This window comes from Gordionus sp. m RMFG-2023, chromosome 2 (assembly GCF_954871325.1).
Source record: "Gordionus sp. m RMFG-2023 chromosome 2, tfGorSpeb1-WG-v2, whole genome shotgun sequence".
In the NCBI taxonomy this organism is placed as follows: Eukaryota; Metazoa; Nematomorpha; class Gordioida; order Chordodea; family Parachordodidae; genus Gordionus; species Gordionus sp. m RMFG-2023.
In genome coordinates this window covers 16,818,728-16,834,270 of record NC_088776.1, presented here as the reverse complement: position 1 = coordinate 16,834,270, position 15,543 = coordinate 16,818,728, and the positions used below count along the sequence as shown (strand labels likewise).

The following is a 15,543-nucleotide window of genomic DNA, read 5'->3' as shown; positions in this document are numbered from 1 at the left end:
GCAAAGTTCCGAATGAGTGTTATTCGATTAAGTTATTTAGATTATAATAAATTTATTGAATCGAGAAGTTTTATACGTTTTATTTTATTTAAATAAAATATATATGCGGACAAATGTTAAATTAAAACTTCATTGCATTTATATTTCTTAAATAATCTTGATTCGAAAATATAATATCATACAACTAAGCGTGCTTTTTTAAGAGAGTAAATATTGTTTATTATATAATATTTTGAATATAAAGATGACGATTGATACTTTGTAACGCGCCTTAAGGTATTTAACGAAATATGATGTTGTATATTGCACGCCTCTGAGGCCCCTATGTACCTTTTTGAATATGGCAAAATAAATTTTATTTTTTTTATGAATGAGTCTATCTACTATAAATTTACCATGACTAAGGAGTTAACGAACGGCGTCCATAAATCGGAGTATGATGTATAGCTCCTGCCAAATTTGACAATAAAATCCATGATATTCGTTTTCATAGAGGTTAAAGAAGGATTGATATGGGAATCGAATTTCAAAACCATATTCTGAATATGATTTTCTTGCTCAGAAAGTGAGGGGTTAAAGTGAAAGATTATTTTAGATAAATTTTGAGCGTAACGAGAGATATCTAGGAGTTTTTGATGAGTAATAATCGATGAAATAAATCTTTGTATTTCGCGTTGGAATGCTAAAAACTTTTTTAATATACAATAATAATAAAACATATTTTTATAGAATTTTAATTTCATTTATGATTAATTTTAGTATTCAATTTTATAAAGTAATGAAAGCACCATTACCAATAGAGTTAATTCCTAAATTGAATTCAGGAAAAAAATACTATATATTCAAATTTTAAATAAACATCATTGAAAAAATTAAAAAAAAACATTTTCACGATCTGATCGAATATTTTCTATGTTTATGTCGGTTTCTTCATCCAGTTCAGACAATAAACGTTTCAAAGTTTCTCTTTGTTGCTTTAAGTAACTATATCTAGGATGGACGTGGTCTAAATTCAAGAAATGTTCGTCTAAACCTTATATCAATGTATGAGAATATTTTTATCAAATACATAATGCTTTTATATAATTATTATTTAATTTATAAAGTATCCTACATAGAACAATTATATTTTTCTTTTACCTCTTATTTTAAATCATTTCTTACTCTCTAAAAAATTCCCAAATTTAAATCATCCCAATTATCTGTTATTAAATGTTTCCATTTATATACCTTCATCATTGAGATCAATTTCAGCCTTAAAGGCACCTGATACAAGGCATAAATTTAAGCTTTCGTGATGTTTTCGCCTCATTCTGATTTCGTCGTTTATACTCGTCAACTTTTAAATGTTATTAAATTTAAAAAAATTTTAAGAATAATTATTTTTCAATCTTGATTATCATAGAGTTTTAATTCCCCTTTTAGATAAAATTGAGATAGTCAAATGGTATTCTTAAAATGTGCTAACCTATATTTTAAAAAAACTCTCCAAAACTTAGTTTTAAATGTTTCGGTATTATACAATAGGTTATTAATATTAGCAAAGTGGCATGGTGTGATTAAAGTGGAAGTATAATCCTAGCCTATAGTAATCAAAAGCGGATTTTTTTTATAATAAATTAAAGCATGTATACTTCATCGGCAATAATTTTGCGACGCATGGCTAATTCAAGTAACGGATCCAATACGATATCGGGAATCACAAATTTTTGCCTCAAATAATATGTCGATATAAGAACCAAAGCGGATTGCGATATAATTCCCATGATTTGTAAAGTTTGTTCAACTTTATTATTGTTAAGGTGCATATCGTCAAAACATTTTGGACTATTCGTGTTAGAGAAATTATCGATAAGAATATTATTTATATGAGATAGAAGAGAATAAATGTAAGAATGTTCGAAGTTTGGAGTGAGGTATGAATTTATCATATCGAGCAAGTCATTAGAGGAACGAACATCGATGTTAAGACTCTTGCAGATGGTCAAGGTTTGAGACAAATAAGTTAGAGCGTTCGTGGTTATATCTTTGCTGGTGTTGTATCAAAATGGTTAAGAATATTACCAAAAAAGATTTAATTCCCATCCAAAAGTAAGGTTTCCCTTTCGAAGAGTTATTATCATTCAACTCAAAAATAATTCCAATTAGAAAGGTAATGGAATTCTTTCTTTTTTCCTTTTATAATTTAATATTTTCATGTTAAATCTTAAATCTTCCATAAAATTAACTACAAACTAAAATGAGTTTTAAACAATATGAAAGCTATTTATAATATTTTCATACTTCAGGAAGTCTAATTGTATAATACCAATTTTTTTACATGATAAAAATAAATATTATATAAATAATTAATTAATGTCATTTAAAAAGTATTTATTTTTTTACTGCAAAGTATTAAGACAGGAATCGACGAAATCAAATTTGCTCTCTAATAATTTTCCCAAATCCGTTTCAATAAAATCCGAGGTATTATCGTTGCCAGGTACGTCCAATGATAAATTTTTGTTATGACGATATAGATATTGTCTGTGGTTGTTGTGAATCATCAAAAGAGAAGATGCTGTGTGGTAGTCCATTCCTTGGGAGCACTCAAGTTGATTCTTAATGACGGCATAAAAAAATATTTTAAAATACCGTGTTTATAAAAATTAAATAACGTAGCTTATCCGTTAGAGCAATGGTATTGCTTAAAAACTTGTCAGAGGAGGGGGGGGGGGGTATGACTTTTTATATATTATCAAAAAATATGATATATATATATATATAAAATCGAATACCATCGATATCTATACAAATTAAAAGATATATAAATATGTCCTTTTATTTTATTTGTTAGAATAGACGACATCTCTCTGAACTTCTACCATATTTATGATCACCCAAATAGCAACTTTCCACTTTTCCCAGGGTTAACCCATTGCTAATATCGAAACCACCATTTTCTACGTTATGAGTATTATGTGCCCATTTTATGCACGCTCCACAAATAAAGGTCATTCTTGCTAATATTTGACTTCCTCATTTTCCGTTACATCTTTTATGAACCCATTTCTGGCATCTGGTGCATTAGATTGAATTTTTAACACCTTTCCCACAAACAAGACAAGGCCAGTTGCCGGATTCTTACGTCTTGAGATTATCTTCACCAATCATTACCTTTGTCTTTACTACATTCATTTTCAGACCTTTTGCTTCCATAGCCATCTTCCATTTTGCCCCTCAATTCTTCCTCACAACTTGCCATTTAATACAAGGTCGTCTGCATATGATAGCTCCCAGGGAAGTCTCTCACGCATCTCTAGCCACCACATCAAAGACTCGTCACGAATCCCTGATGTAGTCACCTTCACTTCAAAGCTTTCACCATTTCCATCATTCGTCCGTACCGCAGTTTGTGCTCCCACATACAAGGCCATCACTGCCATAACCAACCATTCTTCCACACCTATTTTCTCAAGGCCCATCTAGTAAGCTCGCATACCACCCTGTCAAATGCCTTCTCCAAATCAACAAGCGTATAATACAGTTTCTTTTCCTTTGCAAGATACTTCTCCTGTATTTGTCTCACCACAAAAATTACATCTAGCGTGCCGTTCCCCATGTAAAACCTAATTGCATTTCATCAATTTTTTTCGTTTTCCCTTATCCGCTTCTCTAACACCCTCTCAAATACTTTCATTGCATGTTTCAAGAGTTTAATAGCTCTATATGACCCGCAATCGAAAGGAACACCCTTCCCTTTATATACCGAAATAATTATAATTCCCAATCCCCGGGAATAGTTCCTTCTGTGACAATTAGATTGTCATTAATCATTAAATTCCTAAGTTATCAGAATAATCCACCGCACTTTTAGTCTACCCGATTGTAAGTCACCAACTTCTCTATTTCATTCTTAAACATTGTATTACAAATAATCATATCCATAGCATTACCAAAATGTAAAATTCTCCCCCCTTCCGGATTTCTTATGCCGTAACTAAATCCTCCATGTAGTCCCTAACAACCATTATCACTCGTTGCCACATGTCCATTCAGATAACCAGCCAAGATAATCTTCGCTTCAATCATTAATGTCACCTCCAATAGACTATCCCAAAATGTATCTTTCCCTTCTTCCGAAGAGGAATATATGCAGAAATAATATTGCATATCTTTCTACCAAAAATCATCTTGACAATCATTATATGGTTATCTAGTCTTCTTACTTCGATAACTTTGTCCGCCTATTTTTCAGCAACAAATACGCCAAAGCCAGCCTTACCATCATTACTTGGGAAAGGGGGCCAAAAATATTTTAAAAAATTTAGTGAGGTGGGGGGTTAGCAACCTGTAGCCCTCCTCGCGATACACCCTTGCATTAGAGTAAAAAATAAAACAATCTAAATAACCAATTAAATATAAAAATAATTTAAAGAAATAAATTGGCCTAATAATTTTTTTCCAACTTATTATAAAGTGTAACTGACTTTTTATTATTAGATCCAACCAATAATTCATTTTTATTTTAAGTATATAACCGATATTTTTAAATTTGACATTCCAATATTTTCAAAATAGTGGGTAAAAACATAGGGTTGTGTATTTTCCACCCCGATCCGATATCTTCCGATATTGCAAAACAGATCCAATATTTATATTGATTTTTCACCACCCCCTTTTGAACCAAATGTAATTAAGAAATCAATATTTTTTATGCAAAAAATCATTTAATTATTTTATTTCTACAATAATTTAAAAAAGTTTACGGATATTGGTAGTATTAAATGAATTTTTCATTATTCTTCCCCGTGAAATTAGAATTCCGTAGATAACGCTGCTTGCAAAATTATCAGTTATCTTTTGTAAAATATTTCCATAATTCAGATACCATATTTAAAAAAATTCTTTTATTTAAAGTATAAATAATAAAATTGGCGTTATTATTCAAAAAGATTTAAAATATATAAAACTTTGAGTGAAAACTTTTAAAATACTATAAATCTATTTTAAAAAATAAGTAAAATTTAAGGGGTGTTCATTTGCATTGTTTAAAAAAAATTATTTAGAAAATATTATTAATGTAAAATAAATATAAAAAGATCGGATTGGACTGGTTTTTTACAGGTATCTGCGCCGATCAGATCAGATATTTAATATCAGCATAGCCCTAGTAAAAAATATATTAATTCATATGTTAATATTGAATCGTATAAATAAAAAAAACTAATTATTAAATATAAAAAAATACAAATAGCTAGTCCATTTGCTTTCTTATCTTATTTGATTTATATATTTTTGATTCATTTAATTTCCTTAACGACTATGCAATAATGCATTATTAAAAATCAGATAAATCGATTCATTGGGTACGTAGGCCCGGTCTATAAAAAGCTGTATCGAAATATCATATTTTTTCCTATATACTATATAAAACTCTAAAGAAGTTCATTATTTTAGTCTTGTTAAAAAACCTTTTTTTCCTGATTTTTTAAAAGGGGGTGGGGGGTTAAGATTTGACCAAATAAATATTATCTACGCCCTAAGATTTCACGGCAGAAAGGTTTATCTCTTTTTTACCAAAATCGATTAACCACCCTTTTAAATTAACAACACATATATTTACTTACATCATCTAGAATATGTTTCGTTTTACTGAATAAGCATCGATTAACATAAGCTTCTATAATATTATTTTTTAAGGCTAAATTCCAACATTGAGAATTGTCATAGAACGAAGGCTGATAACTTTTCTAAAATAAAGCGTATAAATTTTTCCAAATTATATATTCTATGCAGAAACAACCATCCCACTTAGATATTTTGGATACATGTTTGACATTTATCTAATTTTTATTTCTATTTTTTTCTTTCTTTCTTTCCTTCCTTCTATCTTTTAATAAACAAAAGATTATATAAAATTAAGCCCAAGAAACTTATAAAGTTTAAGGTATCTCTTGCCAAAAAAGTTTATATTTATAAATAAATATATAAACTATTAAAATCCTAGTCATTTAAATAGTATAATCATAATAATTTTTTTACAAATAATAATTAAAACATTTTATTTACATTTTCAAAGTAGTTATTTTGTGATAAATGAGGAACTGGTGTTAATTTTTTTTCGAATCCTAAATTCAACTCAAAGTATCGTTTAAGAACTTCAACAAAATCAAAACCGTCACATGATAGATTATCAATAATATTGGAGTCTTTATTAGTTAAGTCCTTTTCAGTAGTCAATTGGTTTTCGTAATTAGGATTTTGCAGTAAACACAGCGCTTTTGTATCGCGAGAATAAATTTGCCAATAAAAACAATAAAAATATGAATTTCTCTGTTTATCCAATCCAAGCCTCAAGATTTTATCCAATAATAAAAACGACTGAGTTGTTCGTGGGGAAATTATTAAATCCTCATTGATCGGATTTGATGACCAGTTTGTTTTTGAAAAATAGTCTATTTGGCCTTGCACTCTTTCCCAAATCATCCCCATGAAATACGTTAGTATTATATAAAAATCTTGTTCTAAAAGAATGGTATTTGTGAAGAGATGTGTATCGCAGAAATTGTCGATTACTTGAACCATATACCATAAAGTCCAAAATAAGTTGATAAACTGAATATTATAATAGAAATTTTAAAAAAATTAAATTATAAAAAATTCTCTTATTACCTGGATATAAGATTCATCGTTCATCTCAAGGATCGTAAAGGACTCGGTCGACATGGCACCAAATATATTTTCAATCCAAGAGAGGCAAAAATATGAGATAACGCAAAACAATTTTGTATAGTCATAATTGACAAGGTTTATTAAACGATGGAAATCCTCGATACCAGATAAGTCGATTATGTAAAGCTCGATATCTTTTATATGACTTTTATAAGTAGTGTAGAGGTGGGATGATTCAACGTACGTCTTTAATAACAATATTTCCTTCATGATATTAAACCTTTAAATGAATATGAGATTGAGAAAAAAATATATCAAAATTTATATAGTTTAAAAATAAATATCAAATAAATAACTTTGGCTGGTAATTTATGAGTTATGCACAAGACAAGTAGTATAATGAGCTATTGTAAGTTTATGTTTTAAACATTGGAAAATGTTTTTGATATTGCTTTACAACTTATTTATGAATTCCTGGTAATTTTTCTAATACCCTTTATTTAACTTTAAAAAAATGTTTTTAATATTTATTTCGAGTTTGTATTTAGTTTTCCTCCTTGTTAGGTAGGCACTTAAGAAGTATAAGCTTCCTTTACTCTTAGTCATAGACAATGTCCATGTGGCTAAATATAAGCTTAAGATAGTTCATTACTATTTGTCTTAAGTACAGCTGAGTCCACTCAAGTAACTATATGGCTAGCCAGAGATGCCCGAACTTCCTCGTGGTGTATATACATATATATTATGAATATCTAATTGAGAACATAATAATCCTGCTGAGCCATAATATATAACACTTATAATATTATAAAGTGCTCAGCCTGCCTAAAATATCATATAATTTGGTAAAGTATTTCTTTTGGAGAACGTCTTTAGCAAAAAAACATTAATTCTTTAGCAAGCCTATTATGATATAAGAAGATGACGAACTTCCCTGCACAAAAATTACCACAGGGAATAAATTCAAAAAACTATTAAATATATCAAAACATGTGAATCAATAATTAGAATTAAATTAATGCTAAAACGTATTAAGATGGTTGTTGAGATTTTTGTCGTTCTTGGGCTCAGCGTACAAAACGGAATTCCATCTAGGATCTATTTCCTCATTTTTAATATTTCCAAATAATAATTGATTCGGTCTAGAATTGAATAAAGTTAGGTATTCGATAATAAATCGATAATTTGATTCTATATCGAAGAAGCATTCTGTGTGTTTATTATTATTGTGCAGAGATTTGTGATGAGTAAGGATACGATTTATATAATATAAAGAAGGGTTAAGGCTAGGTCGAGAAGTGAAATCTACCAATAATCTCAAGGTATTTATGGTTTTGACATTATTCCTAGCAGAGTTAGACCATGGCGTTACGGGGAATAGGTATACGGATGAAGTTTTTAATATCCTCGGAGCTTGTATATTTTTAGAATGATGGGGGAGAATTAGACATTATATTACGTAACATTATGTGAAATAAAATATTAGGAAAATGGTATCATTTTTTACTCTTTTTAAGTGATCATTTTTTTGTCCTCTCAATTTAAATACTTCAATTAATTATAATACGTTAAAAACTTTATATTATACTAGCACTTTTTACCATTATCTAGTATATTTTCAACATAATTAGATACAAGGGGTTGAGCGTTGAACAGAATAGATCTTAGGTCCATACCAGAAATGAAGCTACATCTTTCTTGGGTAGTTAAAAAAGGTATTGTATTATAATAAACGTCATTCCTAATGTCAAATGATAAGTGAATTGTTTGGTTATCAAATAATTTTGCAAAGGAGTCATAATTTGTATATTCATTCCCGGTTCTAGCATTAGTTTCGATGTTAACAACATTATATTTATTGTCATGCTGTGGGTTGTCAGCGAAGTTTAAAGAGATCAAATTATCGATTGGTTGCGAATGGCTTTGTGAGTTCCATGCATTTTCCATTATATCCCATAAATTCATCCTAAATTGTTCGAGCTTGTTTTTAAGTGTAATTTTATAAAAATAAATATTATTATGGTCTAATAGAACTATGGAAATAAGATTATAAATTTAAAATCTTTATCGAATTTCAATCTCATGAACGTGAGCACCTTGTTTCAAGAAAAAAATATAACTTAATTTACACACAACTTTCCCTGACGGCGTAAAAAAATATTTAGTCATCATGTTAACAGTGGCATTTAATAATAAAATTCATATAAAAAATTCGAATTACTTTTGATGATAAATTTGTATCGTTTCTATTCATGTAAGGTTGATAAAAGTCTAAAAAGGTATTAATAATGACAGAACCGATGTCAATTTTACATGAGCCAATTCGGTTTTCGATATTGATAACCAAATTAATGAGATCAAATATTGAAGGTTGATTAGTAGCTAGTTCTATTATTTTTATTATTAAATTTCAATAATATTTATTTATAACAGACAAAATAACAAATTTAAATTTTTTTACAAAACCCACAATTTTACCTTCAAATATAAATATAAATTTTTAGATGGTAATTTCATATTAAAATAATCGAATTCTAAAAGGAATTCTACAAAATTAATTGTAAAGGATAACTTTTTAGATAATGTATTTTAAAATAAAGTAATACTAAAAACCAGAGACTTGTGGGTCAGGTCAGGAACCCACCCCAAAAAATCGTATAATTATAAATATCTGGATCGAGCTTAAAACTTTATAAAGGTTAAAAACCTGGCCAATGCCTAAAATTTTAAAAAATCCAAGCTTGAAAAAATTATACTAATTAATCAGAGAAATAGTTGAAAAATTTTATAATGAAGCGTTTAATATTCAATTTAGCTCAATTTTTAAATATCCCTTTGAAACAATTCGAAAAATAAAAATTGTTAAAAATAACAAAATTTTAAAAATCTATTAGACCTAGGCTTGTTTAGGTTTTGAAAAAAATTCCAAATCCGGGCGGGTCAAAAATTTCTATCTATGAAGGTCTTTGATAATAACCAAACAAAACCTTCAATCTATTGTTGATATAATATGTAAGACCGACCAATACCCGACCCAAAGGCCTCAAACTGCATTGACTAAATAGGGCCAATTCTGGCCTCTACTAATATAATTTATTTTACTTAAAAAGGTTTCGCAAAAATGTTTATGAAATCGGTAGAGCGTCTCGCTAATAATGGGCGGAAAGTCGTGAGAACTTAAAATGCTTATAATATCCGATTCAGCACCATCTGATGTCTAAAATAAAAATTTTTTAATATTACTGGACTTAAATTTTTTCGATTTTATGTATTTGTGTGGCTCAAGGTGGGAGGGGGAGTGTTCAACTTAACTTAATTTGAGAACGACTTGAATAAGCAATCCTTTTTTATGAATTCTACTTGCCTCGCGATCAGCTGATCGAGTTTACAATATTTTAATAAATATTTTATAAACTTAGAAAAACGTCACATAGCCTCCATTCTAAATAGGGCCTATCTGATAAGAGTTAGCAACGATTCGCATCAAATTTTAAAATATATGATGAATTTGTAAAAACTCAATTTAACGGGTTAAGATAACCATTCAACTGATAACCCTAGATGGAAGACTTCAATAATCTTAGAATCTAAAAATTCAATATTGTATACTTGTTTTTAGATTATTAAACATAAAATGTATATCATTTCTCATATATTTTCACTTCCATAAACTTATTTTATTTTTAAAAAATGGGATCAATAAATTTGTTTATTTCAAAATTTACACAATTAAAATTTGAATATCTATAAAAAAAACATTTTAATAAACTTACAATGTCATCTAAATATATTTCGACTCCCCGATTATTCATAGCTCTAGATATTTCTCCATTGGATAGATTCATAGTCATAATAATTCTTGCGTGAGTGATTAGATAATATATTTTTTTAAATCGTATTATAATACATATATATATCAAATTAATTATATAAAATAAATTTGTCAAACTTACCCACCGAATAATTTTATTTTATTATAGCATAAGGGGAAAATTATACGTTGAACTCAAATAGGGGTGTTCCGATGAAATTAAACTTCATACTCAAGTTTCCGCTAAAATTTTCAATATTATTTAATAGATCGAATAATGTTTTGTTTTACAATTTATGTTACTATTATTTTTATTGGTTTATTAATCATAGAATTCATAATTAGTTCTAATCTGAGAACCCTATATTTGAAATGATTTTAAAAACCTGCAATCTGAGTGTGGTTTGACTATATAAACATGGCTGCCATCTACGAATCCTCTTTCTGGAATTTCTAAATAACCGTTGGGCTCTAGCAAAGGCATTAGTCTATCCAATATGGCAGGACTGTTGGTTAACGATAAATTTAATATATTATATTAGAAAAATAGACCAACATAAAATGTATCCAATAATAGTTAGTTTTCCAATTAAAATTTTTTAAAATTTAACCTGCACAAATTGGCGTTCTCGATCAATATCCAAGAGCCATCTTTTAGCGCCTGAACTAATAGACTATCAATCCAATTGAAAGTTTGTCCTGATTCGTTGTTTGTCGGGTTTAAAGTTAAAATATTGTTCAAAGATCGCAACAATCTTTCGGCTTCCTTTATATAATCCTTGTATTTAAGTTGCGTCACAATAGGGCTATTTAAAGGTAAATCCTGGAAATAATCCATAATTTCAATAAATATGGAAGGCAGAGAGGCGTTGGCGGAGTTTGCAGGGGAAAATACTGTTTCAATTAAATGTAAATTATTTTTGGTACCATATAGTATTTATTATATATAAATATAGCATTATCCTAAAAAAATTATGTTTAAGGGGAATGAGTCTGAGGAGACCGTTAAAACTTTAAGAGAATTTCTCTATAATAAAATGAAACTATGAGGAATTAAAATTAGATTTAAATCATACATATTTCACTAATGAGAAGAGAAAAAATAATATAAATAGGTAGAAAATTAAGATAACTAGGGGGTTAGTCATTAATAAATTTAAAAAATATTGTTCTTATACAATTTTTGTTACAAATTTTTATAAACTTCCTTAATATATTTTTTTAAATGGGTCCAATGTCCAGGGCAATGTGTTAGATGAATAAATTAAATATCAATAACTTTTATAATTTTAGAATTTTTCTAAACTAACTTTCATACACATGTGAAAATTCTCACAGGAAGGACTAGGTGGGGTTTTATAGTTTCCTACATATTAATTTGTAGCTTTCATATTTCAAAAATTTATTAAATAACTCTAATTTAGTGGCTTCAACTGTTATTTTAAAATTTTATTTTTATTTTATAATTTATGAGTCAAAAAACTTCAATATAATATAAATAATATATATAAATAAAATTGATGATGAAGAATGTTTATTATCTAAGGTTCAAATATTAATATAATTTTTAAATAATATAATAATGTATATTGCTAAAACATATGGGAAAATGTTACACGCATGACTAGGCGTGCTCCATGCGATTCCAACCAAGCTCCAAAAAACCGTCATAACTCGTGAACCATCGAACAAAATCGTGATTAATTTTGCACATTTATATTCTAAATTAAGCTACTAAAAGATTCTGACAAAAATATCGAAAGAATTTTAAGGTTTTTTTTCTTGTTTTTTGGATTACGTGATACGTAAATTTTATGTAATAAAATATTGTACACAGCATTAAAAATATGATTACAAAATCTGTAATGAATAATGGCCGCTATCGTCTAAAAATTTATCTAGATACAGATATAGCTTCTAAAAAGTTATCTTGATACAGATACAATTGTAAATGTATCTAGATACAGATACAATTTTTATTATACTCTTATGTAAGGTTTGAATAAACCTAAATTAGAATTCTATTGTGAAAATTCATGAAATGAGCTATAAAATTTATTGACTCGATATCACATTTATCAAAATATAACTAAAATAATGATTTTTAGATATTAATATAATATATGATTAATATAAATAATTATTAGATTTCATTAATAAAATAATATAATGTATGATTAAATGATTATTAATAATTATTAGATTTCAGTAATAAAATATTTTCAAAATTTTGGTCATTAAGGTATCCTCGTTTATCTGTAAAGACATTTTTTCTTTCCAAACTTGTTGGATCTATATAGTGTGCAGTGACTCCTATGCATGAACTAAAAATTAACATTTCTTAAAACTGCTCAAATAATTTGTTCGTAATTAAATTATTATACAAATTTAAATGTTAGCTATACCGGCGATAGGCACTCCAACAATCTGCTGTTGTGCATATTAACGATGGTTCTATTAGTCTATTAGACTTTTTATGATTTCTTTCTTTTCATTTTTCCATCTTTGGGAAATTCTAGCAACCACTGTCTGTCGGCAAATATTTTTTTTATGGAGCTAAAGTTTTAATCATTTTTATAAATGAAGGATTTTCAACAATTGAAAATGGTGGAGGCTATCTATAATAAAATCAGTTATTAAATCATCTAAAGTGGTTTGGGTTAAAGTCTGAGGTCTCTTAGAAAAAATATCAATGGACGATGAGCCTAGTCCAATATTTTCTTAGATTTCTTCCCCTTCCCCTTTTTTATTTTGATTAAGAGTGTTTGATGTTTTCTCTTAAAATTTAAAATTACAATTGTAAACATTTATTTAGTATCTATACCCTTAAATGTTTTACAATGTTGCAAGTTGAGGTAATGCTAACTGAAATTTGCGTATTTTTTGGTAGACACGGCAAATATTTTACTATCAGAGGTTTGTTTTTTTATTTTGAGATATTATTTTTAAAATATGGTCCATAAATTGGCCATGGAAGAATGTCGTCATTGATTATATCATATTCTTCATCAATATTAATCTAGAACAAAAATTAATATAATAAAATACCAATTCCATTGCAAATAAAAATGGCAAATTCCTTGAGATGGATTGTAATAAATATCAGAATTTGCTTGTTATTGATAACTCGGACATAAATTTAATAAATATTTATATATATATTTTTATATATAAGTTTTAATATTTTATATATATATATATATTTTTTTAATATAGTAGTCTTAATATTTTTTAATATATATATTAATATTAAGTTATATGCTCATAGGAAATAAAATAAATTTTGCATTCAAGTATTTTATTTATAATATAAAAAAGCGTTAAATAAAAGTATGTCAAAATGTATCTAAAACAGATACAAATACTTTAATCAAAAATCTATCTAGATACAGATACCCAATTTTTATATCTAGATACTTTAACAACTCTATTAATCATAATACGAAAAATAAAATTTCTTTTTACATTTCATTATTTTAGTATTTGAAAGGTTTTTGGTTATTAAATAACATAAGATAAAATATTTATGTTAGCGGCAATCTGTTTTTCCTGGTAACGTGTTTTTATTTCAACTTTAAATAATTTTTTGAGCGCTTATTTTTTAAATTTAAAAATCTGATTTTACCGGAAATGTATTCCAGCCAGCATGTTTAGAATTTCTATCTTATGAATTGTATATAATTTTACCGTTAACTTTTGAGTCATTTATAATTTATTTGAAAAATCTTTGGAAAAACTAATATAAATAATATTAAGTTCAAAAGTTCATGACAAAATTATGTGAAATTCATGGGGCAGTTTTTTCAATGTTGGAATACATTTCCGGCAAAATCAGATTTTCAAAATTAAAAAAACGGGCTTAAAGTTGAAAAAATAACACGTTGCCGGAAAAAAACATATTATATAAAATTTGTCTGAATTTATCTAAAATTCTTGAAAATCAAAGAATCTTTAACTCATCATTTTTAATATATTTTATTATATTGTATATTTTAAAAAAATGTATTTGAAGGAAATAAATTTCCACATTTTAATTTCATCAATTTTCTCAATGCAACCTATGCTATCCGAAATTTTCGTAGAGATTTAATGTATCCAGTTACTTTTGAAAAATAAATTTAACAGCATTAGTAATAAACATGTAAAAAAAACTTCTTTTCATGTAATTTTTTACATGCTGAAATAGATATTAAGATTATCTTCTTTCATCTACATCCTATATGTATATTATTAAGAACTTACGCGTTTTATTTTAATTACTTTGTTAAAAAATCCTTTATCAAATTTTATTAATTAACAAACAAGAAAAACCATAACAAAATAAATTTGTAAAAATAGTTATACCTTTCATAATAGTTTATATATATATTTTTTAAAACAATTTCGATTAATGCGTATAAAATAAAGTATCAATCATTCAATATAGAAAATGTTAATTTATCTCAATTTAATAAATTCAGATGTTGACCATCTCATATATTTCAAATAATACTTATATACAAAATAATTCCCGACAATTTTTATTGTAAAATATAGATGGATTAAAAAATATGTGATACTGATTTATATAGCTTTTACCCTATATAGTTGAAAGTTCAACAGAGCTGTATTCCTCATTCCTATCTCACTGGAATAAATTACGTTGGGTGAAAAATTAAATCCACCATTGCGGGTAAGCCGCATGCACAACAGTCCGAAAACTGTTTTTTAAACGTCTATAGGCTAAGATAATTAAAACAAAATAATTTATAGATGAAAAGATCCAAAGCTAATTTTCTGGAGTGAAAATTGTAAAAAGATATGCAGATGTACAAAATTTGGTGGTATGAAATATCAGCAAAGCCCGACCCGTTAAAGTAAAGCCCACAGGTCGAGTTGGGCAAATTTTTAAAAAATTTAAAACATTTTTAATTCTTTATCCATAAACTTATACAAATGTAACTACTAATTAAATACTCAATTACATTTCCTATTTTGTAACTAGGTATTGAATACCAATTCAAAAAAGGGCACTAATAGCTTTGTTATTTATAAACAAATCGTTTATAATTTACGCCATCCTATAAAACAAAGAAAGA

The 15,543-nt window shown here is 27.2% G+C and overlaps 1 protein-coding gene across 1 annotated transcript in view; it reads right to left on the bottom strand.

Moving 5' to 3' along the window:
- The window catches only part of LOC135924127 (midasin-like), a 91,071-nt gene that overhangs the window by 29,385 nt on the left and 46,143 nt on the right, over window positions 1-15,543 (bottom strand). Inside the window, exons 32-47 of the mRNA XM_065459175.1 lie at window positions 11,077-11,359; window positions 10,852-10,971; window positions 10,428-10,512; window positions 9,757-9,871; window positions 8,876-9,042; window positions 8,256-8,634; window positions 7,683-8,067; window positions 6,655-6,934; window positions 6,052-6,597; window positions 5,610-5,732; window positions 2,386-2,600; window positions 1,635-2,031; window positions 1,231-1,339; window positions 885-1,033; window positions 396-689; window positions 259-330 (exon numbers count right to left, since the gene is read on the bottom strand). Of these exons, the coding sequence (XP_065315247.1) occupies window positions 259-330; window positions 396-689; window positions 885-1,033; window positions 1,231-1,339; window positions 1,635-2,031; window positions 2,386-2,600; window positions 5,610-5,732; window positions 6,052-6,597; window positions 6,655-6,934; window positions 7,683-8,067; window positions 8,256-8,634; window positions 8,876-9,042; window positions 9,757-9,871; window positions 10,428-10,512; window positions 10,852-10,971; window positions 11,077-11,359 (3,719 nt within the window). The remainder of the gene's footprint in view (window positions 1-258; window positions 331-395; window positions 690-884; window positions 1,034-1,230; window positions 1,340-1,634; window positions 2,032-2,385; window positions 2,601-5,609; window positions 5,733-6,051; window positions 6,598-6,654; window positions 6,935-7,682; window positions 8,068-8,255; window positions 8,635-8,875; window positions 9,043-9,756; window positions 9,872-10,427; window positions 10,513-10,851; window positions 10,972-11,076; window positions 11,360-15,543) is intronic.